Raw genomic sequence first — 27,192 nt, 5'->3', positions numbered from 1 at the left:
CGTTTCTAGATCTTTCTGGGTGGGGAAAAAATGTTACTGTACTTTTTTTGCGGGGGGGGGCGATCCCGATCCTTGCAGATGCCTGACGCCCCGCCCCCAATGCAATTTTCCATTGAAGTGTGCAAAGATTGCAGGGAAGAGAGCAAAGATGCTCGGAAGTTTCCTGCTTAAAAAAATGTTTCCATCTCGGAGTTTTCGACCGCTCCACCCTCCTGAAAAGAGAAAGACGCTGGTGCCGTCCAGCTGCTTTGGAATGCAATAAAAAATAAAAATCTGGAGGGCGCCAGATGTTGAGGAAGACTGCTTTTGTGTATATGCGTTTGAGAGAGGGTAAATGGAACCGACGTAATATGTATGTCTCTCCCCCCCAAAAATAATCTGCCAACCCCCCCCCCGCAATATTCTTGATTTATCGGTGTGCCCCGTGTCGGAGGTATTTCATATGCAAATAAGTTTACTGCGAGGGGAAGATGCTGCTACAAACATACTCCGTGCAGTAAATTTATTTGCATATGAAAGTCATTTGAGTGAAACTACTGGACGGTTTCCCACTTAGCAAGTGAGAAAACTTTTAACGTCTGCTTTAGAGCGTGCTATCCTTTATTGTTATTTTACCAGGTATGCAAAACTTAGTGGATCTTTTTGGGCCCTAAACTGCAGCTTTTCCTTGCTTTTGTACATAAACCCAGCACTAGCCCCAATCATTGATTTCCTTGTTCAACAGGCAGGCGGGAAAAAACAAACAAACCCCACCGTGGGAACGAATCCCTCCTAAATGTTTAATTAATAGAATTAAACCCTTGTTCTAGATTTACCATCTCCTCTTCTCCCCCCTCCCCCGCCTCCCCGGTCCGGAAACCCGATACAGTACTGTACATGGTACAGTCCGCTCTGGCATCACGCCTGGTGTCAGAAGGGACCATAACGATGCAAGGAGGGGTGATGGGGAACTGCTAGGCGCCTTATGCATTTGTGTGCGGCGCTTTTTGCTCTTCTGATAACTCGAGCTCCCTGCGTAAAGTCATACAGCAGTGCAGAAAAGATTGTGTGTGGAGACACGATAGGGAGCGAAGCGTAGTTGCCGAGCTTTCTCATTATACACCCCCCCCGCCGTAAGGAATGGTATGGCCCGGGCAAAAAAACCTTTTCCTGCCTGGAGGAGGCCGCAAAGAAACGTACTAAGAACGTTTCTGGCTGGGGAAGGAGAGTTTAGGCCTTCCTTTTATCTGTTTTTTTCCCCCCTACACTGATTGCTTGCTTAGGGTTATTTGTTTGTGTACACACAAAAAAGAATCAGTTTTATTTAATTTATCATTACAATTGTTATTATTAAAATTTATACAGTATCCTCTTCCTAATGAATAAATTGATTTTTAAACAATTTTTAAACCCGAAATGCATTTAAGTCAGTGGTGTCCGACCTTTTTTCAAAGAGGGCCAGATTTGATGAAGCGAAGGGGCGTGAGGGCCGACCAAAGTTGTTAACCTTTTTTTAGGGTTGAATGAAGTAGAGCCTTTTTTAAAAAATTAAGGATTTTACCCCAAAGTTGTTGAGCTTTTTTTTAGGGTTGAAGTTGTTGAGCTTTTTTTTATTAAGGATTTTACCCCAGGAAATAAACTGCCACAGGGTCCGGATTAAACTGACTGGCAGGCCGGATTAGACCCCCGAAATGGACTTGGGACATGCCTGATGTAACTGGTGGGGCTTCTGGTTTCAAATGCAGAGCTGCGGGAAATTTGGATTTCATATTCCCTCCCCCCCTGTTGGCCCCAAGCAAGGCAACAAAGGAGATGGGAAAAGGAGTGTAAGGGAATGGGAGCGGTATTTTTCTTATAACAAAGTGCATACTTTGATTGCATTTTTTATTTTAGTAAAAGCAAACAAGATGAATTTTAACAAGGAGAAATGTAAAGTACTACACTTGGGCAAAAAAATGAAAGGCACAAATACAGGATGGGTGACACCTGGCTTGAGAGCAGTACATGTGAAAAGGATCTAGGAGTCCTGGTAGACCACAAACTTGACATGAGTCAGCAGTGTGATGCAGCAGCTAAAAAAGCCAATGCAATTCTGGGCTGCATCAATAGGAGTATAGCATCTAGATCAAGGGAAGTAATAGTACCACTGTATTCTGCTCTGGTCAGACCTCACCTGGAGTACTGTGTCCAGTTCTGGGCACCACAGTTCAAGAAGGATACTGACAAGCTGGAACGTGTCCAGAAGAGGGCAACCAAAATGGTCAAAGGCCTAGAAACGATGCCTTAAGGGGAACGGCTTAGGGAGCTGGGTATGTTTAGCCTGGAGAAGAGAAGGTTAAGGGGTGATATGATAGCCATGTTCAAATATATAAAAGGATGTCATATAGAGGAGGGAGAAAGGTTGTTTTCTGCTGCTCCAGAGAAGCGGACACGGAGCAATGGATTCAAGCTACAAGAAAGAAGATTCCACCTAAACATTAGGAAGAACTTCCTGACAGTAAGAGCTGTTCGGCAGTGGAATTTGCTACCAAGGAGTGTGTTGGAGTCTCCTTTTTTGGAGGTCTTTAAGCAGAGGCTTGACAGGCATATGTCAAGAATGCTTTGATGGTGTTTCCTGCTCGGCAGGGGGTTGGACTGGATGGCCCTTGTGGTCTCTTCCAACTCTATGATTCTATGATTCTAAAAGCAGAGAAAAGTGAATAGATGAGGAGGCGGGGAGAAGAAGAAAAAACAACCACACTCGGGACCGGTGGCATGTTCCGTCCTGAATAAATATTTTCACGAGATTAGCATCAGGTATAGAAGAATGCCTTAGCATAAGCTGAGAAGCCGCTTCCTCCCTAAATACTCCACATTTTAAGCCAGCGTGCTTTGTGGGGATATGGGAAAGACATATTATTACGTGGTGCCCACGAGTTGCTGCTCTCATGATCAGATAATTGAGTTAAGTCTGTTTCCTGTGGTCAGTATTAGTTGGTAAAGCTTAGTGCTGTGCCAAGAGAGTTCAGCTTAGAGCCTGAGGATTTCGGGATATTTAAGATTCTGGGAGAATCCATAAGGGCACAAGGGTCTCTTCCTTGGCCGCTTGACACCTGTTTGGGGTCCTTGGGCAACTGAAAAGGGCCGTAAGCTTTCCTGCCTTTGCCATCTTCCCCATCCAATGAGAAATGATGGGTCTTAGTACAAGCGGTACCTTGGTTCTCAAACTTAATCCGTTCTGGAGGTCCGTTCCAAAGCGTTCCAAAACCAAGGCACATTTTCCCATAGAAAGTAATGCAAAACAGATTAATCCCTTCCAGACTTTTAAAAACAACCCTTCAAAAAGCCATTTACCATGAATTTTACTCTGTAACGAGAGCGTTGATGCATAAAATGAAAGCAATAAATGAAATGAAAGCAATAAATGAAAGCAACTGTCACACAGTCAATCAATCAGTAGCTGAACTGGGCTCCACACAGTCACAAAAACAGAACAAAATAGAGTCACAGAAACAGAAGCAAAAAATAAATACGGTAGTTAAAACAGACAGACTTCAGTGTAACACTGAAGCACGTTTGGCTTCTGAAAAAAGTTCGCAAACAAGAACACTTACTTCCGGGTTGGCAGTGTTTGGGTTCCAAGTTGTTTGAGTACCAAGGCGTTTGAGAACCAAGGAACCACTGTGGATTAAGTTGAATCCTGACAAGACAGAAGTACTGTTTTGGGGGGACAGGAGGCGGGCGGGTGTGGAGGATTCCCTGGTCTTGAATGGGGTAACTGTGCCCCTGAAGGACCAGGTGCGCAGCCTGAAAGTCATTTTGGACTCACAGCTGTGCATGGAGGCTCAGGTTAATTCTGTGTCCAGGGCGGCTGTCTACCAGCTCCATCTGGTACGCAGGATGAGACCCTACCTGCCCGCAGACTGTCTCGCCAGAGTGGTGCATGCTCTGGTTATCTCCCGCTTGTACTACTGCAATGCGCTCTACGTGGGGCTACCTTTGAAGGTGACATGGAAACTGCAATTAATCCAGAATGCGGCAGCTAGACTGGTGACTGGGAGCGGCCAGCAAGACCACATAACACCGGTCTTGAAAGACCTACATTGGCTCCCAGTATGTTTCCGAGCACAATTCAAAGTGTTGGTGCTGACCTTTAAAGCCTTAAACGGCCTCGGTCCTGTATACCTGAAGGAGCGTCTCCACCCCCACCATTCAGCCCGGACACTGAGGTCCAGCACCGAGGGCCTTCTGGCGGTTCCCTTCCTGCGAGAAGCCAAGTTACAGGGAACCAGACAGAGGGCCTTCTCAGTAGTGGCACCCGCCCTGTGGAACACCCTCCCAGCAGATGTCAAGGCAATAAGTAACTATTCTACTTTCAGAAGACAGTTGAAGGCGGCCCTGTTTAGGGAAGTTTTTAATGTTTGATGCTGTACTGTTTTTAATATTCGGTTGGAAGCCACCCAGAGTGGCTGGGGAAACCCAGCCAGATGGGCGGGTATAAATAATAAATTATTATTATTATTATTATTATTATTACTAGTCATGAGCCCAGCAGTGGGATGCAGCAGCAAAAAGAGCCAATGCGATTGTAGGCTGCATCCCAGGTGGATCTGATTTAAATCAAATCGATTTAAATCATGATTTAAATCCCTAGTCACTAAGACTTGATTTAAATCTTTTTTTCCTCCCAGAAAGACTACCAGTAATTCTTGCTGGTATAATCTTAACCCTTGATGGTTTTGTTTTGGTGTCTGGGAGAAAGAGAACTATGTTTAACAGATTACTGTACTTGTTTTGAAACGAAGTCCTCCTCCCTCAATCCGGTCCCCTTTCCAGATGTTTTAGACTACAACTCCCATCATCCACAGCAGAGGATGATGGGAGTTGTAGTCCGAAACGTCTGGAAAGGCATCGGACTGGAGAAGGCTGAATTAAGGAAATAGAGGGATTGAGATCTAACAAATCTGTATCTTATTTTCAAGCAACATCTGTCTGCTTCTCCTGCTCCCGGCTTTTGAGATGGAGCAATTGTTTGATGAAGCATTGAACGCCGACCCGGCATTCAACGAGATATGGCGTGACATGCCGCCCAGCGAATTTTTTGAGGTAAGTGGAATTTGTAGAATTGTAGAGTTGGAAAGGGACCCCTGAGGGTCATCCAGACCGGCCCCCTGCAATGCAGGAGTTTCTATTGTGGTCGCGCCACCGTCACTGTTGGGTGAGAAGGAGGACCCAGGAGTCCTGGGATGAACAGGAAAACATCATAGCATAACACCCCAGTTGTAATTAACTGCAGTGCATTTGCAAGGGGGGGGCACCCTTGAACGGTTTGATCTAATGCAGGGTGGATTTGATTTAAATCAAATCGATTTAAATCACTAGTCAGTAAAGACTTTGTTTAATCATTTTGTTTACAGAATGATTCATTCTTGCTGGTGTAATCTTAATATTTACAACCAGATGAAGGCTTCATTTTTGGAAGGAATAAAATTTCAGAGTACAGAATATTAAGCTCCACAAGGTTTATTTAACTTTTAACATTTTAATTGAAATTGTTCAAACCTACCCAAATAATTCAATATCTTTTCAAACCAATCCGCCTCTTTCTCATTGACCTGAAACGCTTTCATTTTACGCGTCTTCGCAGTTAGGTATTCTAAAATTAAAATGCTACTCAATTTCCCCCACCATTTGTTCACCCTGGATCTGACCTCCAGGCCTTAGGTTGCCTACCGCTGGGTTAAAAAGGTAAAGGGACCCCTGACCATTAGGTCCAGTCGTGACCGACTCTGGGGTTGCGGCGCTCATCTCGCGTTGTTGGCCAAGGGAGCCGGCGTACAGCTTCCAGGTCATGTGGCCAGCATGACAAAGCCGCTTGTGGCGAACCAGAGCAGCACATGGAAACGCCGTTTACCTTCCCGCTGTAGCGGTTCCTATTTATCTACTTGCATTTTGACGTGCTTTCGAACTGCTAGGTGGGCAGGAGCTGGGACCGAGCAACGGGAGCTCACCCCGTCACAGGGATTCGAACCGCCGACCTTCTGATCAGCAAGCCCTAGGCTCAGTGGTTTAACCACAGCGCTACCTGGGTCCTGGTTTAACCACCTGGGTTTAACCACACCGCTGGGTTATACTATTAGAAATACATAGACAGATAATTATGTCATTATTTTGAAGTTTAATAAGTTAACAGTTTATATTTGGACAACTTTTCTGGTGTACTTTATAGGAAGGGGAAAAATAATAGTTTCCTTAATAACAATTTAAACTATTTAACTAAAACAATAACTTTATAGCATACAGTGGTACCTTGGTTTGCGAACGCAATCCGTTCCGCGGTGGCGTTCCCTCGCCGAGGCGAAGGCACGCTTCTGCGCATGCACAAAGCACCAATAGAGCGCTTCTGCGCAAGCTGCGCAAATCGCGTCTGCGCATCCGACGCCGCGGAACCCGGATGTAAACACTTCTGGGTCTGCGGCGTTCGTAAGCGGAGGTTTTCGTAAACCGAGGTAGTCGTAAACCAAGGTTCCACTGTATGTATCCATGTTTGTCAACTGTGGTTAAACAGGTTTTTTAAAGAAAAAAACTTAGACTGAGTTTTAGCACAGATGAAAAACTTAAAACAAATCCTTATTTCCTGATGAATAGTCTTTGGACGATAATGGAGCTTAAACAGAAAACTATCTTTAGAAAAAAATTCCTCCAAAAGCTTTCATTTTTAAAATCCAATTTAAATTTAAAAAAATAGATTTTTTTAAATAAAAAAAATCTTATTTTTTTGATAAAAAAATTATTGATTTTTATCCACCCTGATCTAATAAGAAAGCTCTTTCATTATGGCAGCAAAGGGGCTTTGGAACTCCCTGCCTGTTGACGCCAGGCAGGTGCCTTCATTGTGCTATTTCTGGCGTCTGCTAAATCCACCCTCCCTTTATTTATTTATTTTAAAAGACATGCCTTCGCACATATGCATAATTTTAAGAATAACAGGTTTTTTAAAATTATTAATTTCCAGTATATATAACAATTACAGAAAAGAAAAAAAATTACAAAAACAAAATCCCAACTTCTCCCCCTTCCAGGATGGCTCAGTCTAGTTAAGTTTGCCAAAGTTTTTCGGTAGTTGCCATTCTTCAGGGTCATCAGTAAATTATTTTACGAAAGGACGCCACATTTCAACAAAATCGCCTGCATAATTTGTATTATTCGGCGCATGTGATATCACTGTCTATTTTTCTGATACAGACAACATCAGAGATGTTGACCGGTGTTTTTATCCGGCTTTTAGCTCATCGTTGGTTTTAATTCATTTTTTGGGCGTTTGAAATAATTCCTTTTAAACCCTTTTGTTACTGAGCATTTTGTGGTTTCATTCTTTTTTGCCAGCCGGCTGTGGGGCTTTATGACGAGAAATGTCTGTTAGCAAATGACATAGGGATCTTTTGAGAATGAGAGGGGCAATGAATGCAAAGCTCCTGCAATGCTTTAATAATAAAAATAATAATACAATGGTACCTTGGTTCTCAAATGCCTTGATCCTCAAACACAGGCTTCCTCAACCTCGGCCCTCCAGATGTTTTGAGACTACAATTCCCATCATCCCTGACCACTGGTCCTGTTAGCTAGGGATGATGAGAGTTGTAGTCCCAAAACATCTGGAGGGCCGAGGTTGAGGAAGCCTGCTCAAACAACTTGGAACCCAAACACTGCAGAACCCGGAAGTAAGTGTTCCGGTTTGCGAGCTTTTTTCAGAAGCTGAACGTGCTTCGTTTTGAGTGCCACACTTCCGTTTTGAGTGTTCTTCTGCGGTCTGTCTGTTTTTGCTATTTATTTTGTGCTTTTGTTTTTGTGGCTCTTTTTTGTGACTGCGTGGAACCTCGTTCAGCTACTGATTGATTGATTGATTGATTGATTGTGTGACTGCAGTACATTGTTTATTGCTTTCATTTTGTGGATCAACGCTCTCGTTAGAGAGTAAAATTCATGGCAAATGACTTCCGGAAGTCTGTTCATAAACTGAAGTGTTCATAAACTGAAGCGAACTTTCCCATTGAAAGTAATGGAAAGTGGATTAATCTGTTCCAGACAGTCCGCGGAGTACTTAAACTGAAGCGTTCATAAACTGAAGCGAACTTTCCCATTGAAAGTAATGGAAAGTGGATTAATCCGTTCCAGACGGGTCCGCGGAGGACTTAACCTGAAGCATTCATAAACTGAAGCATGGGTGTAATTGGTTCCGGAAGTCTGTTCATAAACTGAAGCGTTCATAAACTGAAGCGAACTTTCCCATTGAAAGTAATGGAAAGTGAATTAATCCATTCCAGATGGGTCCGCGGCGTTCATAAACTGAAAATTCATAAACCGAGGTGTTCATAAACCGAGGTTCCACTGTAAAAAGGTTGTTTTTAAAAGTCTGGAAGGGATTAATCCGTTTTGCGTTGCTTTCTATGGGAAAGTTTGCCTTGGTTTTGGAACGCTTTGGTTTTGGAACGGATTAAGTTTGAGAACCAAGGTTTGAGAACCAGGGTATAATAATAATAATAATAATAATAATAATAATAATAATAATAATAATAATAATTTGATGATGATTATGACAACGACGAGGAGGTTTGGACGCTTGTCCTGCTCAGACCACATTGCTGTGGCTCGCTCAGGTCCATTCAACTTGGAACCCTGTAATTCTCTTTTTAATTTCTTTCTCTCTCTCCCCCCCCCTTTCCAGGAGGAACTTCATAATGAGCCCCTGGAGTCCTTTGACCTACCTTTCCCACAGGAGGACAGTGCCCCCCAGGCGGGCGAATCGAGCAGCGATGCCACAATCCCCTCCACCACCTCCTCCGTTCCGTCCACGGAAGACTACCCTGGCAAGCACGGGTTCAAGCTGGAGTTTGAGCCGTCGTCGACCGCCAAATCCGTCACCTGCACCGTACGAAGCTGGGCAGGGGGTGGGAATGGGGGGGGAATCTATTCTTTTTTTAAAAAAAATGAGTTGGGGTGCATTCGGGTCCAGATTTAGGTTTGATGTGGCCCTCAGCTCCTGAAGGTAATGGGGCCCTTTCTATGTCCAGCTGTCCTTTGTCAAGAACAGTTTGTCGCTGTTTTTTGTCTTGGAATATATGCTGTATGGCCCTTGATGGACCTAACAGGTATCTAAAGCCATTTGGACGTAAGAAAATATGTATTTTTATCAAAGTCACTGTCGAACTGAAATACAATTTAGAAGTATGTTAATAGTGAAATGCAATTAAGAAGTCGTATGCTTGCTAATAGTGAAATAATTATTAAGCTCTAACTTTAAATGATTCTTTTTCTTCAAAGCTAACTTCATAATGCAAACACATTGGCATTTGACAATAACAAAAAATTCCTTTAGAGACACAGTTTACAAAGACTCATAACCTAGTCTCGGGGAAACTTGCTATAAGTATAACATGAAATAATAATAGGTGTAAATATATGGTGCAAACTATCCTATATAATAAAGTGCAAGTGTCTCCGCGTCCAGTATTCCCTGTGTCCCTGGGTTTGCGCTAATGCACATGTGCCCCACGGACACAGGGACTGGACGAAGAGGCGGGACGTACACACACGCGCGCTCTCTCCCCCCCTCAACCCTCTGCCTCCCGTTTCCCCGCGGCGGTGGACCAAGATGGCGGCATCGGGCTCCGGGGCCGCGGCCCTGGAGCCCAATGCCGCCATCTTGGTCCACCTCCTCCTGACAACCCTACCTGGCCCCGTGGGAGGAGCGGCGGGGCCGCGGCCTTCCCTCCCTCTCTGCGCTCGGCCGCGGGACACGACGGGAGAGCGCTTTGTTTAATTGCGTTCCCGGCGCGCTCCGCGGCCGAGCGCAGAAAGGGAGGGAAGGCCGCGCCCCCATCGCACCTCTAGCGCTTGTTTTCTTAACGGGCTGAATGAGACTAGTCTACTAATAATTATAAATAGCAGAATGTAGTCAACCCTATATATAGAAATGAGCAAACCCGTGATATTTTAGGGAGCAGGCTAGCAGGCGGGGGCCATTTCTTACATCATAGAAGCCCACACAACACAAAACACTGTTGCTCTATGTAGATTTTATTTTATTTGTTTTTTATCTTATATTTTGGAAATGTACATCCAGTTGTTGTTTTTCCTTTTAAAAACTTTTTTGGGGCCCCCCTAAGCTATAGCTTGTTTAGCTTATACGTAAATCCGGCATTGCGATACACCTGCCCTTGTTGTTTTTTTTGGGGGGGGAGCTTCGCCCGTGGAGGGGCATTGGCAAAGGTTGGTTTTTGGAAAGGTTGCATGTCAGAAACTCGCATAAATAAGCTAATTGCGAAATGGCGCGTTAAACAGGTTATGGTTGCCAGTAGAGAATGTCTAGACGTCTTAATTTTATTTTTTTCAATGAATTGTTTTTATTATTCCTATTAATGCCGTTTCTATATCTAAGGCAGAGGGCCTTCTCGGTGGTGGCGCCCTCCCTGTGGAACGCCCTCCCACCAGATGTCAAGGAAATAAACAGCTACAGTGGTACCTCGGTTTACAACCACAATTGGCTCCGGAAGTCTATCTTAAAACTGAAGCGTACTTAACGTGAAGCGAACTTTCCCATGGAAATGGATTAATCCGTTCCAGACAGTGAAAAACACCCCCTAAAACAGCAATTTAACACGAATTTTACTGTCTAATGAGGCCATTGATCCATAAAATGAAGGCAATAATCAATGTACAGTGGAACCTCGGTTTATGAACACCTCGGTTTACAGATTTTCAGTTTACGAACGCCGCAGACCCACCTGGAACGGATTAATTCACTTTCCATTACTTTCAATGGGAAAGTTCGCTTCAGTTTATGAACGCTTCAGTTTATGAACAGACTTCCGGAACCAATTACACCCATGTTTCAGTTTATGAACGCTTCAGTTTATGAACAGACTTCCGGAACCAATTACACCCATGCTTCGGGTTAAGTACGCTTCAGGTTGAGTACTCCGCGAACCGTCTGGAACAGATTAATCCACTTTCCATTACTTTCAATGGGAAAGTTCGCTTCAGTTTATGAACAAATTATTTGGGGTGATAACATTTATTTCTTACCTGGGCTGGTGATAGTCATTGTTTGGATGGGGGCTCAGGGTCCTCTTCCACAATCACAATGCCTTTGCGGAGGCCGGGCCACAGCGTCGATGGGAGTTGTAGTCCAAAACAGCTGGAGGGCGCCAGCTTCCGAATAAGAACTCCACCCAAAAACTTGGGGATTCTGTAAAAAGCACACATATTAATAGTCAAACATTGGACTGTAAAACATTATAAATAGAACCACAGCAGTTTTTAATGTCTGATGTTTTATCGTGTTTTTAATATCCTGTTGGGAGTCGCTGGGGAGGCCCGGGCAGATGGGCTTGGGTATAAGTAACAAATTCCTATTATTATTATTATTATTATTATTATTATTATTCTAAAGGAAACATCATATGAAACCATCCCGAATAAACCAATTGCAAGCGTCAAGGAAAATAATCCAGATCCATCTCTAAGTGGCATTTTGCTTTCCCCAAATTTATTTACCTAGTTAATTGATACAGCTTCCCCATAGCAGAAGGACTCTTAGGAAGGCAGTGGGGTGTAGTGGTTAGAGTGTCGGTCTGGGACCTGGGAGATCAGGGTTCAAATCTCCACTGGGTGACCTTGGAGTCAGTCGCAACTTCACCTCCCTCGGAGGGTCGTTGTGGGGATTAACTGGGGCAGGGGTGAACCATGCGCTACTTGGAGAATAAAGTGGGCCATAAATGCAATAAATAAGTTATTCTGCTCCCAACCTGGCACCCAGAGATCTCCACGGGGCCGCAACTGGACCTGGTGCCTGGGGGATTTCGAACAAGGGTGGTCCTCCTTGGTGCCATAAATTCACCCCCAGCGCTCCCTAAAAGCACGATTCTGAATAGTGGCTTGCAGGACCCACAAAGGAAGAAAATAACAGCACAGTTAAATTCAAAGCATTAACAATGAATGGCACACCTGTTCAAAAACCCCGTTAAAACTCGCATGAAAGTCTTCATCGCAGGGCTGTGGGTTCGAGTCCCACATTGGGCAAAAGATTCCTGTGTCTGCAAGGGGTTGGACTAGATGACCCTCGGGTCCCTTCCAATTCTACTCTCTTTTTTTTTAATAAATCAGTTTCATGAATCAATGCACATCTCCTTTTTTATGTTTAGAGTGACTTTTTTTTTTTAAATAAACCAGTTTAATGAATCGATGCATACCCCCTTTGTTATGTTTAGGGCAGGCATCCCCAAACTTCGGCCCTCAAGATGTTTTGGACTACAATTCCCATCTTCCCCAACCACTGATCCTGTTAGCTAGGGATCATGGGAGTTGTAGGCCAAAACATCCGGAGGGCCGCAGTTTGGGGATGCCTGGTTTAGGGTGAAGTGTTATATAATTTTTATTTATTTTCCATTTAATAACGTACATTCACATCATCATTATCTACTTTACCGCCCTGGCTCTGTAAGAGCCTATCAACTTCCACCCCTCCTGCCTCATGGCTTACAAAATTAACTAACTCTACAATTAATTCTCAATTAGTTTAATCGATTAATAGAATCGTAGAATTATAGAGCCGGTTGTGTTTTCCAACCCCCTTGCAAGGCAGGAAGAGCTGGACTTGGCTCCAGTGATACCAGCTTTTCAAAGTCTTATCTCTTGGCGCCAATCTAGGGGTTCCCAAACAGAAGCCTGGCCTACGGAGAAAGCTTGCTCTCTCCTTCCCAAAATGTCTGATGGCGCCCGTCCTTGACTCCTGCCATGCCGCCCGGGGACCGGTGGGAGTTGTAGTTCAAAGCAGCTCGGGGGGGGGGGGCACCCAGCTGAAGGATTTAGGCCGCCTTGGTGCCATGCGTTTTAAGCACTAAGATAAGGTAAAGGTAAAGGGACCCCTGACCATTAGGTCCAGTCGTGACCGACTCTGGGGTTGCGCGCTCATCTCGCATTATTGGCCGAGGGAGCCGGCGTATAGCGTCCAGGTCATGTGGCCAGCATGACAAAGCCGCTTCTGGCAAACCAGAGCAGCACATGGAAACGCCGTTTACCTTCCCGCTGTAGCGGTTCCTATTTATCTACTTGCATTTTGACGTGCTTTCGAACTGCTAGGTTGGCAGGAGCTGGGACCGAGCAACGGGAGCTCACCCCGTCACAGGGATTCGAACCGCCGACCTTCTGATCAGCAAGCCCTAGGCTCAGTGGTTTAACCACAACGCCACCTGGGTCCCTTAAGCACTAGGATACCACATGACAAACAATCATGGCTTCCCTCCAAAGGATTCTGGGAGCTGTAGCTTGTTACAGGTGCTGAGAGACCCAGAGTAGTTAATAATAATAATAATAATAATAATAATAATAATAATAATAATAATTTATTATTTGTACCCCGCCCATCCGGCTGGCTTTCCCTCTTCCCAGGGAACTCTTGTAATAGGGATATTCAGACAGCTCGTAGCGCCCTTAATAAACTACAGTTTCCCTGATATTTTTTGGCAGGGAGGGGTGCTCAGTCTTTCCTGTTTAAAGGGTTTAAATGTACGGTGCAGATTTAAAAATTCCACTTTGAAGGCTTGTCGAGAAATACCTCCGGCCCCATTTTCACTAGACCGCCCCATTTTTAACCCGTCATGGCATCCTCCCACCAAAGAGTTCTGGGAGTTATAGTTTGTTAAGACTCCCTTCTTCCCCTCACAGAGCTACAATTCCCAGAAAAGAGGGAGTTGGTTGTTAAACTGCTCTGGGAATTACAGATCCAGGGGGGGGGGGAGAGAAAGGCCTTCGTCGCCTCTGAGCACCTTCAGTAAACTACAATTCCCATAATTCTGCTCTGGTCAGACCTCACCTGGAGTACTGTGTCCAGTTCTGGGCACCACAGTTCAAGAAGGATACTGACAAGCTGGAACGTGTCCAGAGGAGGGCAACCAAAATGGTCAAAGGCCTGGAAACGATGCCTTATGAGGAACGGCTTAGGGAGCTGGGTATGTTTAGCCTGGAGAAGAGAAGGTTAAGGGGTGATATGACAGCCATGTTCAAATATATGAAAGGAGGAGGGAGGAGGTTGTTTTCTGCTGCTCCAGAGAAGCGGACACAGAGCAATGGATTCAAACTTCAAGAAAGAAGATTCCACCTAAACATCAGAAAGAACTTCCTGACAGTGAGAGCTGTTTGGCAGTGGAATTTGCTGCCAAGGAGTGTGGTGGAGTCTCCTTCTTTGGAGGTCTTTAAGCAGAGGCTTGACAGGCATATGTCAAGAATGCTTTGATGGTGTTTCCTGCTTGGCAGGGGGTTGAACTGGATGGCCCTTGTGGTCTCTTCCAACTCTATGATTCTATGATTCTAATTCTTTGGGCGGAAAAAAGTCCTGGCTTTTGGAAGTGACGCGCTTTGAATGCATGTTATGACTGCTACCCGAGTCACAGCTTTTTAAAGGCGGATATTTGAGGAGGCTGGCCTTGAGACCAGACCCCTTTTCTCCACGCCCCCACCCCCCAACAACTCCGCAGGGCAAGTCTGCACATGTCTTGGTCTCCTTGCGCATTTCATTGAGTTTCCTGCCTCGCTGGTGTTCAGCTGTTCAGAGGAACTGGAGGGATATTTTTTTGGGGGGGGGGGACACGGATGGACGGACAGTGTTGCTCGGTCTCCGAAATTAAATCCCTTGATCTTGTGCCGTGATGGCAGAAAAGGTTAGTTGAACCTTGTCAAGAGCATGTTAAGAGGATCATGGTGTGTGTGTTTTTTTTTTGGGGGGGCGAATCCTGTGTGGTCGAGATCACTATCTCTCCCCCCCCAAAAAAAAGTGTCAGGAAAGGAAGTTGAATGTAAAGCAAAGGGCCAGCAAAAAGACTGCTGGGTTTTGTGGGGAGGGGGCGTTGACTAACAGGATGGATGTGAATTTTCTGAGGGGTGCTAAAAAATTTTGGGGGTGGCTCAGGCTTAATACATTCCTGTGGGGGTGAGGGGGGGCTGGATTATCCTGCAAGCTTGTAAGATCTAGGGCAGGGGTGGCCAACCCCCAAGAGACTGTGATCTACTCACAGTTAAAAACTGGCAGTGATCCACCTCTGTTTTTTAGGGGTTCAGATCAAATAATTTTTTTAGGAAGGAAAGGTCTATGGTCGTAAGTTTCTGAACTTTATTTAGGGGAACCAAAGTTCTTGAGCTTCTTTGGGGAGAGGCAGTGATCTACCGCAGGCTCCCAGTGATCTACCAGTAGTAGATCACTATCTACCTGTTGGACATGCCTGATCTAGGGCATTTGGGGAGAGAAGAGGGGATCTGGCGTGATGGTGGGGGTGGGAGAGAATTGTAGGGTTTACAGCTCCAGAATTAATATAGATTTGACTCCAAGGTTTGCGGGGGGGGGGGCGCGGCTGGACGCCTGGGTTCCCTCGGAGGCCAGTGGAGCCTGTTGTTTGGACATCTCACAGTTATCCTTTATAACTTTTAAGCTGTTTTTTTTTTATTAAAGTTGCTTGGGTGGTTGCAAGCTGCGCTGGGACCTTAGGAGAATTAACAGACTAAGCCACAGCAACGCGTGGCCGGGCCCAGCTAGTATTGTATAATTTTCATGTTATAATATTTTCTCTCCCTCTCTTTTTCTCTCCGCCCCAACGTAGTACTCACCGGATCTCAACAAGCTCTTCTGCCAGATGGGCAAGACATGCCCTGTCCTCATCAAGGTGGCCACGCCACCCCCTCCCTGGGCCGTCGTCCGCGCCACGGCCGTCTTCAAGAAGTCCGAGCACATCGCTGAGGTGGTCAAGCGATGCCCACACCATGAGCGCACTGGCGAGGGCAGCCACGGTAAGCTCCGGCAGAGGGAATGGGTTGCCTCTTTGGGGCAAGGGGGCTGGTCTCTGGGGCGGATCTCTGGGGACAAGGACTGGGGTGATGGCCCTGAGGAGTTGCCTATAAAGGATTCGAACCCGGCACACCCTTCCTCTTTCCTTCCCCGTCCAAATGCATGTTTTGTGGTCAGGGTGGGTTTGATTTAAATCTCATCAAATCAAATCGCGATTTAAATGACTAGTCAGTTAGACTTGATTTATATATACTGTATATATATATACATTTTAAATTTTTAAATTTTTCAGTTTTATTGCAAATACATACAAATCCAAACTTACTAACTTGAAAAAGGAAAAAGAAATTAAGAAAGGTTACAAAAAAAGAAGAGAAAGGGGAAAAAAGAAATCATGATTTAAATGACTAGTCAGTAAGACTTGATTTATATTTTTTTTAAAAAAATAAATCCCATTTTTTTTGCAAATAAATACAAATCAAAACACCAACTTGAAAAAGGAAAAAGAAATTAAGAAAGGTTACAAAAAAGAAGAAAAGAGAAAAAGTAAAAAGTAAATATACACGGATACAGTTAAATCTGAATAAAGAAAAGAGGAAATCACAACTAAAACAACATTAAGTCATTCATTATTAAACTAATACTTTGCAGATCAAACACATGTTTTAAACAATTACCTCTGCCTTGATTTAAATCACTAGTCAGTAAGACTTGATTTAAATCTCTCTTTTTTTCTTTTTTCAGAAAGACTCATTCTTGTGGGTATAATCTTAATATTTACAACCAGATGGAAGGTTTCATTTTTGGAATGAATAGATTTTCAGAGTAGTTTTTACAGTTATATCAAAAAAATTACTGATTTGGTTATACTGTTAGAAATACAAAGACAGGTATTTATGAAACAAAATTTAAAAATTCCTTCAGTAGCACCTTAAAGACCAACTAAGTTTTTATTTTGGTATGAGCTTTCGTGTGCATGCACACTTCTTCAGATACTTCAGGTATTTATGAAATTATTGTTTATACTTGGACAACTTTTCTGCTGTACTTTATTGGAAGGAGAAAAATAATCATTTCCTTAATAATTTATTTAACTTAAACAGTAACATTATAGCATATGCATCCATGTTTGTTAACTGATATGGTTAAACAATTTTTTTTTTTTAAAAAAACCGCACTTAAGACTGAGTTTTAGCACACATGAAAAACTTAAACAAATCCTTATTTCTTGATGAATCGCCTTTGGACTATAATGTAACTTAAATTGAAAACTATCTTTAGAAAGATCCCCCCAAAAGCATTTTATTTTAAAAATCCGATTTAAATAAAAAAAAATCTGATTTATTTATTTATTTATAATTGATTTTTATCCACCCTGCTTGTGGTTTTTATTGAGTCAGAATTTTGGCTCATCTACCCTGGCTAGCAGCAGGAGCAGTGGGTCTGTGGGGTTTTGCAAGCAAGGCAGATGCTTTAACCCAGTCCCCCAGCCCCCGAACATTTTGGGCAGTGCTAGAAATTAGCAAGCGCGATTTGCGACTGTCACTGGTCTGGTTGCAACCACAGGGAGATCTCTGGGTGCCTGGCTGGTGCCTGGGGAAAGCAAAATGTCCCTTAGAGAAGGATCTGAAATGTTTTCCTACAAAGCTTGGATTTGTTTTCTACTTGATCGTTCGATTCGATGTTTCAGTGGGTTGTAAGCCGCGTTGAGATGTGTTGTTTAAAATATAAAGTGGCGTAACAGTAGGTGAGCAAGTTAACTGAATTTCGGATATGCAGAAGGTATTAAAAGTAATATATTAAAATATGTAATATAGTAAAAATAATATTAATAATAATAATAATAAGGAGCCGCAGAAAGAGTGGGAAGGAAGTCAAGTTTTGAAATGTTAAAATTGATTTTAACTAATGAAATGTATAAACTTGAAAAGTATAAATAACAACAACAAAAAGGCCTAGCTGAAGAGAAATTTAAAATAAAAATAAAGTGGCGTAGAAATAAAAGCATTACTAATAATAATAATCCCCACGATAAAGAAAAGGTGCCTAGAGTAGACATTCAGTTTTGGCTACCGCAACCTAGGTTTAAGTGCGATTAGGTTATAAACGATCAAATTATAAAGCAGTTGCATTCTTGACTATAAACGGAGCAGTTGTTTCTTTTCATTTTCCGACGTATTTCTTAGCAATAAACAAATTTGGTGGAGCACGAGCAGATTTTTACAGTGGTACCTCTACTTACGAATTTAATGCGTTCCAAACACACATTTGTAAGTAGAAAAAAAATTGTAAGTCGAATCCCATAGGAATGCATTGGGAGAAAAAATTCGTAAGTAGAAGAAATCCTATCTAAACCGCATCCAAGATGGCGGATGGAGCTCCATTCGTAAGTAGAAACATTCGTAAGTAGAGTTATTCGTAAGTAGAGGTACCACTGTATTATGAAAATGCAGGGGGGAAAGTTCGAGAGCCAGTTGCCCTGCGCTATAAAAAGCGTTATTTGGACAGCGGACTCAGGGAGATGAGAATAACACCATAAATCTCAGAACAAGAGTGATGAAATGCGCATTGGTTCAGAATCAACGAACGGGGTGAGCTTGATCAGGCGAAACGGCCTTTCCTAAGTCGGGCAGTGATTTAGGGCCCGCTGCGCTCGCCTGACACCCCCCTTGCCTCTTAGCACCCCTCCGGTAACCCTCCTGGTTGAGATTTACTCCCAGCTACGTGGAGCAGGCTGTTTTGGGGTGGTTAGCCTCTGGTGTGGTGTGGGCCCTCTGCATGCGCTCAGAGGCCACACCGTTGAAATCATCATGTTGCACACATTCCCGTTTGGGACGGCGCCTGTGCTGCCCCCACACAATCCTTAGTCCTTTTTGTGAAGCAGCTGTCCCCACTTTTCTCTTCCCCCTCTTTCTCCCTCTCCCCCCGCCCGGCCCCGATCCGGTTCTGTGTCCTCCAGGAGGCGTTGCCCCCGCCGAGCACCTGATCCGGGTGGAAGGGAACCAGCAGGCCCAGTATTTCTCTGACCCGAACACCAAGCGCCACAGCGTCGTCGTTCCCTACGAGGCACCCCAGGTTATCGAAACTGGGGGGTTGGGGAGGGGGGAGGGGGCTTGGACCGGGAAAAGATCCCTGGATCACACTGGAGATCTACCCTTGCGCTCAGCTCTCGTGGCAGCCGGTGACGTCGGGCCAGGATCGGTGCAATAGGGTCAAGCTGTTTTGTCCCGGTGAGCGACCTGGCTGCCGAGTTCTGCTCCGAGCTGAAGTTCCCGAACCGTGTTTGGAGGCAGAGCGTTTTTATCTTGTGTCGACAGCGAAACCTCGGTTGTCGAACTGTAATCCGTTCCGGAAGGCCCGTTTGACTTCCGAAACGTCCGGCAACCGAGGCGCAATGGCCGGTCGGCAAAATCCATTGACAAAGATGGAGAACCGCGCCTCAGAAGTCGTTCGGCAACTGAGGCGCGTTCAAAAACGGAAGCATTTGCTCCCGGGTTTGTCCGCGTTTGGGTTCCGAAGCTTTCGACGACCGAGGTTCCGCTGTATTTTTATCGCTGTGAACCGCCCCAAGATTTTTGGATGAAGGCCTATAGTATGCACGTTTAATTAATAATGTTAATTATAATTATAATATGATGCGGCTTGCAAAGAAAGTTGCATGCTTTCTCCCTGCTGATAACCGTAATAATAGTAATTACAGTAAGGTGTCTACCAGCTCCATCTGGTACACAGGCTGAGACTCTACCTGCCTGCAGACTGTCTCGCCAGAGTGGTGCATGCTCTAGTTATCTCCCGCTTGGACTACTGCAATGCGCTCTCCGTGGGGCTACCTTTGAAGGTGACCCGGAAACTACAACTAATCCAGAATGCGGCAGCAGGACGGGTGACTGGGAGCGGCCGCCGAGACCACATAACACCGGTCTTGAAAGATCTACATTGGCTCCCAGTACGTTTCCGAGCACAATTCAAAGTGTTGGTGCTGACCTTGAAAGCCCTAAACGGCCTCGGTCCAGTATACCTGAAGAAGCGTCTCCACCCCCATTGTTCTGCCCGGTCACTGAGGTCCAGCACCGAGGGCCTTCTGGCGGTTCCCTCGTTGCGAGAAGCCAAGTTACAGGGAACCAGGCAGAGGGCCTTCTCGGTAGTGGCACCCACCCTGTGGAATGCCCTCCCACCAGAGGTCAAAGAGAAAAACAACTACAGTGGTGCCTCGCTTAACGAATGCCCTGCTTAACGAAATTTCCGCTTAACGAAAGGTTTTTTCTAGCGGAGGTTGCCTCGCAAGACGAATTCGTTTTGTGAAAAATTCGTCTAGCGAATCGCGGTTTCCCATAGGAACGCATTGAAATTCAATTAATGCGTTCCTATGGGCAAAAAAAAAATTCAAAAAAATTCAATGCATTCCTATGGGATTCGCTAGATGAATTTTTCGTTATAAGAAAAGACCCATGGAATGAATTAAATTCGTCTAGCGAGGCACCACTGTACCAGACTTTTAGAAGACATCTGAAGGCAGCCCTGTTTAGGGAGGCTTTTAATGTTTAATAGATTGTTGTGTTTTATTTTTCTGTTGGAAGCCGCCCAGGGTATAAATAATAAATTATTATTATTATTTTATTATTATTATCATCATCATCTTGCATTGCACTTTGCAAAGAAACCCCCCCCCCAAGTTCCTTTCCCCCTTGAATAGTCTGGGGGGAGATCAGCAGGTGCCTGGGCCCCAATTCCTGCCCCCTCTTTGCCTTTCAGCTGGGGACGGAAAGCAGCAAGATCCTCTACAACTTCATGTGCAACAGCTCTTGCCAGGGGGGCATGAACCGCCGCCCCATCTTGATAATCATCACCCTGGAGACCTGTATGTGCGTAAAACACTTCTGATCCCCTTCCTCTCTTCTCTCCCCGGCACCTCCATGCCCCCCCCCCAAGGAAGGCCATTCGGGGTTCTCCGTCTCCTGGGTTCCAGGACTCCTGGGTTCTCTGGGAAGAATGAGGGGCATGGCCCCGAGGGGAGCCAGCGCCCCGGGTCTGTGGCCAGGAGACGGGGCTCAGAGCTTCTGTTTGCAGATAAGAGAAGTGACAGGCAGCGTTGAAGCAAGCCCTTAACTCTAGAACCAGATTTCTTGTGAGATCTGAGAACCAGCCTAAGGGTCACTCTTAAAATTTCTTTGCTGCTTGGCTCTAGATCCTTGCTCTAGGTATGGGTCCAGGGGTGGGGGGTGGGAGAAGGGTGCCCAGTGGCCCTAGAGATCTGTGACGGTGGGTGGGTGGGTACTGATCCTGTCGAACCGCAAGGAATGGGGGGTGGGTCCTGTCCAAATCTGGCTACAGTGGTTCTCAAACTTCATCTGCTCCGGAAGTCTGTTCCAAAACCAAAGCGTTCCAAAACCAAGGCACGCTTTTCCATAGAAAGTCCTGCAAAACGGATCAATCCGTTCCAGACTTTTAAAAACAACCCCTAAAGCAGCCTTTTGGCATGAATTTGCTCTCTAATGAGACCATCGGTCCATAAAATGAAAGCAATAAAACTGAAGGAGCGTCTCCACCTCCATCATTCTGCCCGGACACTGAGGTCCAGCACCGAGGGCCTTCTGGCGGTTCCCTCGTTGCGAGAAGCCAAGTTGCAGGGAACTAGGCGGAGGGCCTTCTCGGTGGTGGCGCCTGCCCTGTGGAACGCCCTCCCATCAGATGTCAAAAAGGAAAACAGCTACCAGACTTTTAGAAGACATCTGAAGGCAGCCCTGTTCGGGGAGGCTTTTAATGTTTAATAGATTACTGTGTTTTATTTTTCTGTTGGAAGCCGCCCAGAGTGGCTGGGGAAACCCAGCCAGATGGGCAGGGTATAAATAATATATTTATTATTATTATTATTAATCAGTCAGTAGCTGAAGCGGGTTCCGCACAGTCACAAAAACAAAACAAAAAGAGCCACAAAAAAAGGAAAAATAAATAGCAAAAACAGATGGACCTCAGCGTAACACTCCAAACAGAGGCGTGGCACTCAAAATGGAGCCCGTTCGGCTTCCGAAAAGAGTTCGCAAGCCAGAACACTTCCGGGTTTGCAGTGTTTGGGTTCCAAGTTGTTTGAGTACCAAGGCGTTTGAGAACCAAGGGACCATTGTAACCACCTGGGGGAACGGCCCTCGGACTCTCTGGCTGCGTTGAGAGCCTAGTTGGCAGAGGTAAAAATCCCATTCATTGCTTCATCCCTTTCTGCCTCTGCCACTTGCATGCGGCCCTCGGAAGTCTTCTCCAGAGGAGAATGCGGCCCTTGAGATACTCCCCCCCCAAAAAAGTTTCCTTCGCCTACTGTGCATGGAAAGTGATTTCTCGTCTCCTTATCCTGCCCCCTTTTCCCCGCAGGGGCCAGCTCCTTGGGCGCCGCTGCTTCGAGGCCCGGGTCTGCGCCTGCCCAGGCCGGGACCGCAAGACGGACGAAGAAAACTTCCAGAAAACCACTTCCTCCGGAAAGAACGCCAAGAGGAATAAACCCGACGCCGGCAGCGGCGGGGACGCCGGCAGCAGCGGGAACACCAAGCGGAGTCGACCGGAAGCCAGTGGCAGGAACGCCAAACAGTGTAAGCCTGAAGCGGAGGAGTCCCAGGAATGGTTGTCGGAGAGCCAAGGAGCGTGTAAGCAAGCCTGCTACTCATATATAATTTTTGTTTTCCATTTAATAATATACATTCACATCATCATCATCATCTACTTTACTGCCCCGGCACTTTAGAGCCTATATCGACTTCCTTCCTTCCTTCCTTCCTTCCTTCCTTCCTTCCTTCCTTCCTTCCTTCCTTCCTTCCTTCCTTCCTTCCTTCCCGCCTCACAGCTTTCGAAATTAAGCTTTATATCAGGGGTCAGCAACCTCTTTTCAGCCATGGGCTGTTCCACTGTCCCTCAGACCATGTGGTGGGCAGGACTATATATTTTTTGGGGGTGTGTGTGAATGAACTAATTCCTATGCCCCACAAATAACCCAGAGATGCATGTTCACTAAAAGCACACATTATACTCATGTAAAAACACCAGGCAGGCCCCACAAATAACCCAGAGATGCATTTTAAATAAAAAGGACACATTCTACTCATGTAAAAACACGCTGATTCCCGGACCGTCCGCGGGCCAGATTTAGAAGGCGATTGGGCCGCATCCGGCCCGCGGGCCTTAGGTTGCCTACCCCTGCTTTATATCATTGCATTTTGTGCCTTTTCCAAGGCTTAATTGCACTCATTACAAAATGACTCAAAATTTAAATACAGAAAGGTAGAAAATGTCTCATTTCAAGTCTTCAGACAACCCTGCTAGTGATGTTAATTGCTTACAGTAGTCTTTCAGATATCGTATGAATTTACTCCAGACCTTTTGGAATACTTGATCGTGCTGGTTTCAGATTTTTCTTGTCAAATTCGCCAGTTCTGCAAAGGCCATCATCTTCATCTGCCACTCTTCTTTCTTTGGTCCTTCTCGTTGTTTCCATTTTGGGGCTAAAAGAAGTCTTGCCGCAGTTGTCGCATTCATAAACAATCTTTTATCTTCCCATGGTATCTCTCCACCCACTATCTATATACAGTGGTACCTCGGCTTACGAACGACTCAACAACCCAATTTTTTGACTTGCGAATGGGGGTAATGGCCACACGCTTATGAATGTCTCAACATCCGGGGGGAAACCGCGGCGGTTTTAGATAGGGATTTTTCGACTTACGAATTTTTAGATAGGGTTGCTTCGACTTACAATTTTTTCCGTTTTCAATGCATTCCTATGGGAAATTGCGTTTCCAATGGCGTTTTTTGACTTATGAATTTTTCGACTTACAAAGGTGCCTTCGGAATGGATTAAATTCGTAAGTCGAGGCACCGCTGTATATAAAAATGTAAACTGGGCATGTGGGTTATTATCCACTTTACAGTGGTACCTCGGTTTATGAACACAATTGGTTCCGGAAGTCTGTTCATAAACTGAAGCGTTCATAAACTGAAGCGAACTTTCCCATTGAAAGTAATGGAAAGTGGATTAATCTGTTCCAGACGGTCCGCGGAGTAACCGTTCATAAACTGAAGCGAACTTTTCCATTGAAAGTAATGGAAAGTGGATTAATCCGTTCCAGATGGGTCCGCGGCGTTCGTAAACCGAAAATTCATAAACTGAGGTGTTCATAAACCGAGGTTCCACTGTACTCCGAAACCGCTTCACCGATTGCGTTCAAATTTGAACACAACATCCAAAGCGAATGTCCGAAGGCTCTTATAAGGTTTTCAAAGACAGATGCCACACCTCCGCCAGGTGAAACCCCCCCAAAAAAACCCTGTTCCAGAAAGCACCACTCAGCCGAAAGTGCATGCTGGGAAAAGAACCAGATTGCAAACCAGTGCCCTCTAGCGGCGGCTACACTGGTACTGCACGTATAAAACCTTCCCTCTCAACAGCACCTCAGCTGCCATTTACATACTAGGCCGACTCCTTTACAGACTAGGCCGAATGGAGGTGCTGGCTCGCCTGGGTGGGAGTTGGGGGAGGAGGGGGCGGGATAGATCAGGACATGGTGGGGCCAGTCACAGGGATGACTCTGGGGGGTGGGGGGAGGAGTGGGTGGGATACGTCATGCATTGACACAGGGTGGTGGCAGTCACAGGGATTAGCCACGGCAATGCGTGGCAGGGCCAGCTAGTCCCCAATGAAAAGGCTTCTGGTTTTTTAAAGAAAAGTATTTTTAAATGCAAGCCTGCTCCTCTCAATGCAATTCTCTCCCTCTGTACTAGTAAGGATAATTATAATTATAATTATTTATTTATACCCCGCCCATCTGGCTGGGATTCCCCTGCTATTCCGGGCGGCTAGGGTTGGGTTTGTTGTTTTTTGGGGGCGGAGGGCAGTTTTAAATGGGGACGCATATACAGTGGTACCTTGGTTCCCGAACTCAATCCGTTCTGGAAGCCCGCCCAACTTCAAAAAGGTTCGCAACGCCAACAGCCACATCAGACGTTCGGCTTCCGAAAAACGTTCACAAACCGGAACGCTCTCTTCGGGCTTCCTGGTGTTTGGGAGACAATTTGTTTGGGAGCCAAGGTACCACTATTAATATTTGTTCCTCTTCAACCAGAACTTTGGCTGATTGACATCTTTCACATGTGAGATGGTTGCTTTGGTTTTTATTGTCGTTACGCATTTTGCATTTCTACCATTGCAACCCGCCCTGAGAGCTGCGCATGAACCTGGGGGGGGGGCATACAGATATAATAAATAAAATAAACCGACCATTCCTCCCGTCCCATTCCACAGCTTTCTCTCAGAGCAGCGAACCAGGAGGCTCCAAGAAGCGGATCGTGGACGCTCCCAGCGGCGTCGGCAGCAGCTCGGAAGAAAGAGTTTACATCATCCAGGTGACTTTTGCAAGGGGGGGGGCAAGAAAGCCTGAAAGCCGCGTCCTGGGCGTTGCGTACATGTTCAGGCCGAGCTGCGTCCGTTCGGCTTAAGTGTCCCCCCCCCTCTGGTTGTGAGGGGGCTACAAGATGGCCACTCCCTGGTTCGGCTGCTGGCTTAAAATTCTGCCCTTGAGAGGGGAGGAAGGGGGAGAGATTTGGGCAGCGGGTCTGGAAAAGGCAGGGGTGGGCGCCCTGAGGCAGAGAACGGGTGCGTTCGGATTTTCGCCTCGGGCTGCCTTCGCACGGAAAGCCCTGTGGCGCCTCTTTAAACTGCCATGGCGTCCCTCCCCCAGGGAATTCTGGGAAGTGTGGTTTTTGAAGGGCGCCAGGAATTTTGAGGAGATCCCCCTCTGACCCCAGCCCTCCTCACCGAGCTACAATTCCCAGGAAATCGCCCCTCTGTGAGGGGCCGGGACAGGGGGTGGTCTGGTCCTCGTTCTGTTTTATTTATTTATCCCACGCCTTTTCCCTGGCAGGGACCCAAGGTGCCGTGCCTATTTTTAAAAAACAAACAGCTAAAAATGTAGGGGGAGGCAGAATAATTAAACAAATACCGGTAATTAAACACACACACACACACACACACACACACACACACACACACACACAAAATAGAAAAGATCCCTTAGAAACATACAGATAAGCACGGCGCCAACTTTTTCCATTAAAAGCAGGCAGTTTCCCAAAGCATGTTGGAATGAGAAGGTCTTCACCTTCCGGCAGCAAGGAGGGAGCCAGTCTGGCTTCTCTAGGCAGGGAATTCCAAAGTTCCCTGGGAGGAGCCACCACCAAGAAGGCCCTGTGTATGGCTTGGGCCCAGGATGCCTGAGGACTGTATTTCCCTCATATGAACCTGCCCAGGCTCTGAGATCTTCGGGGGGGGGGGGCTTCTCTCGGTCCTGCCACCCTCACGGGTGGGGACACGGAACAGGGCCTTCTCGGAAGCTGCTCCCAGACACCTTTGGAACTCCCTGCTTAGAGAAGCCAGACTGGCTCCCTCGTCCTTCCGCCGGCAGGTGAAGATGGTTTTATTTCAACAGGCCCTTGGGAACCAACGGAATTTTAAGGAAAGGGCTTTTAAATAGTCTAGTACAGTGCTGCTTTTATTATCTGCATTTTAATAGATATTTTTATTTTTAAAAAATTACATCTTAATTACGGTACTTTGGAGCAATTCTCTTCCACGCGCTTAGCTTTTTCGTATCTTAATCTGCGCTGTTTTAATTTTTGTAAGCCGCTTCAATTCCTGGTCTGTGGGGAAAGGCAAAGGTATAAATAAATACGATAGGAATAATTGATAACAACAATATTCCCTCCTTCCTTTCCTTTCCAGACTCGTGACCGGAAGCTGTACCATATGCTGAAGAAAATAAAAGAGGCCGTCGAGTTTCAAGATTTCATGATGCAAAACAAGGAACAGGCAAAAGAGTGAGTGGTTAAACGCTGCCTCCTTCGCCCTCCTCCTGACTCCATTTACCTCAAGTGTCGACTGGCACTGACTTCTACATGCCAAGCAGGTGTCCTGCACCCGGGCTGCATCCTTTCCCCCCCAAGGGTTAGCTGAGTAGCAGCAGCCCCTCAGAAAAGTCCGTCCGGGTTGTGGGGTGGGCAGTTTGGGTGGCTACACGCTGGTGTGCATCGTCCTCCCATCTCGCCAGGTCCATCACCAGTCTTGTCAGATTGGAGAGAGGGGTTTTCGCCTTGCTTGCTATTGCGGAGCGCAGCGGGGCTCGCTGACCCGAGCCGCTCGAGGCTCATTACGCCCTGCCTTAAGAGCTTGCTAATTCCTCCCCCCCAAAAATGGCTGCTCCTCCTCCTTCTGTGTCCAGGGCAGCTGTCTACCAGCTCCATCTGGTACGCAGGCTGAGACCCTACCTGCCTGCAGACTGTCTTGCCAGAGTGGTGCATGCTCTGGTTATCTCCTGCTTGGACTACTGCAATGCGCTCTACGTGGGGCTACCTTTGAAGGTGACTCG

At 45.9% G+C, this 27,192-nt stretch overlaps 1 protein-coding gene across 2 annotated transcripts in view; it reads left to right on the top strand.

Annotated features, from left to right (window-relative positions):
- TP53 (tumor protein p53) overlaps nucleotides 1-27,192 on the top strand; it is a 29,907-nt gene that overhangs the window by 869 nt on the left and 1,846 nt on the right. For both annotated transcript variants that reach the window (XM_035135728.2, XM_035135727.2), the window contains exons 2-9: nucleotides 4,941-5,064; nucleotides 8,684-8,887; nucleotides 15,609-15,795; nucleotides 18,753-18,868; nucleotides 20,546-20,655; nucleotides 22,157-22,425; nucleotides 25,074-25,174; nucleotides 26,550-26,644. In XM_035135728.2, the coding sequence (XP_034991619.1) occupies nucleotides 4,978-5,064; nucleotides 8,684-8,887; nucleotides 15,609-15,795; nucleotides 18,753-18,868; nucleotides 20,546-20,655; nucleotides 22,157-22,425; nucleotides 25,074-25,174; nucleotides 26,550-26,644 (1,169 nt within the window). In that variant the 5' untranslated portion in view covers nucleotides 4,941-4,977. The remainder of the gene's footprint in view (nucleotides 1-4,940; nucleotides 5,065-8,683; nucleotides 8,888-15,608; nucleotides 15,796-18,752; nucleotides 18,869-20,545; nucleotides 20,656-22,156; nucleotides 22,426-25,073; nucleotides 25,175-26,549; nucleotides 26,645-27,192) is intronic.

Source organism: Zootoca vivipara, chromosome 13 (genome assembly GCF_963506605.1).
Source record: "Zootoca vivipara chromosome 13, rZooViv1.1, whole genome shotgun sequence".
Lineage (NCBI taxonomy): Eukaryota > Metazoa > Chordata > Lepidosauria > Squamata > Lacertidae > Zootoca > Zootoca vivipara.
This window is presented reverse-complemented; position numbering and strand designations above follow the sequence as displayed.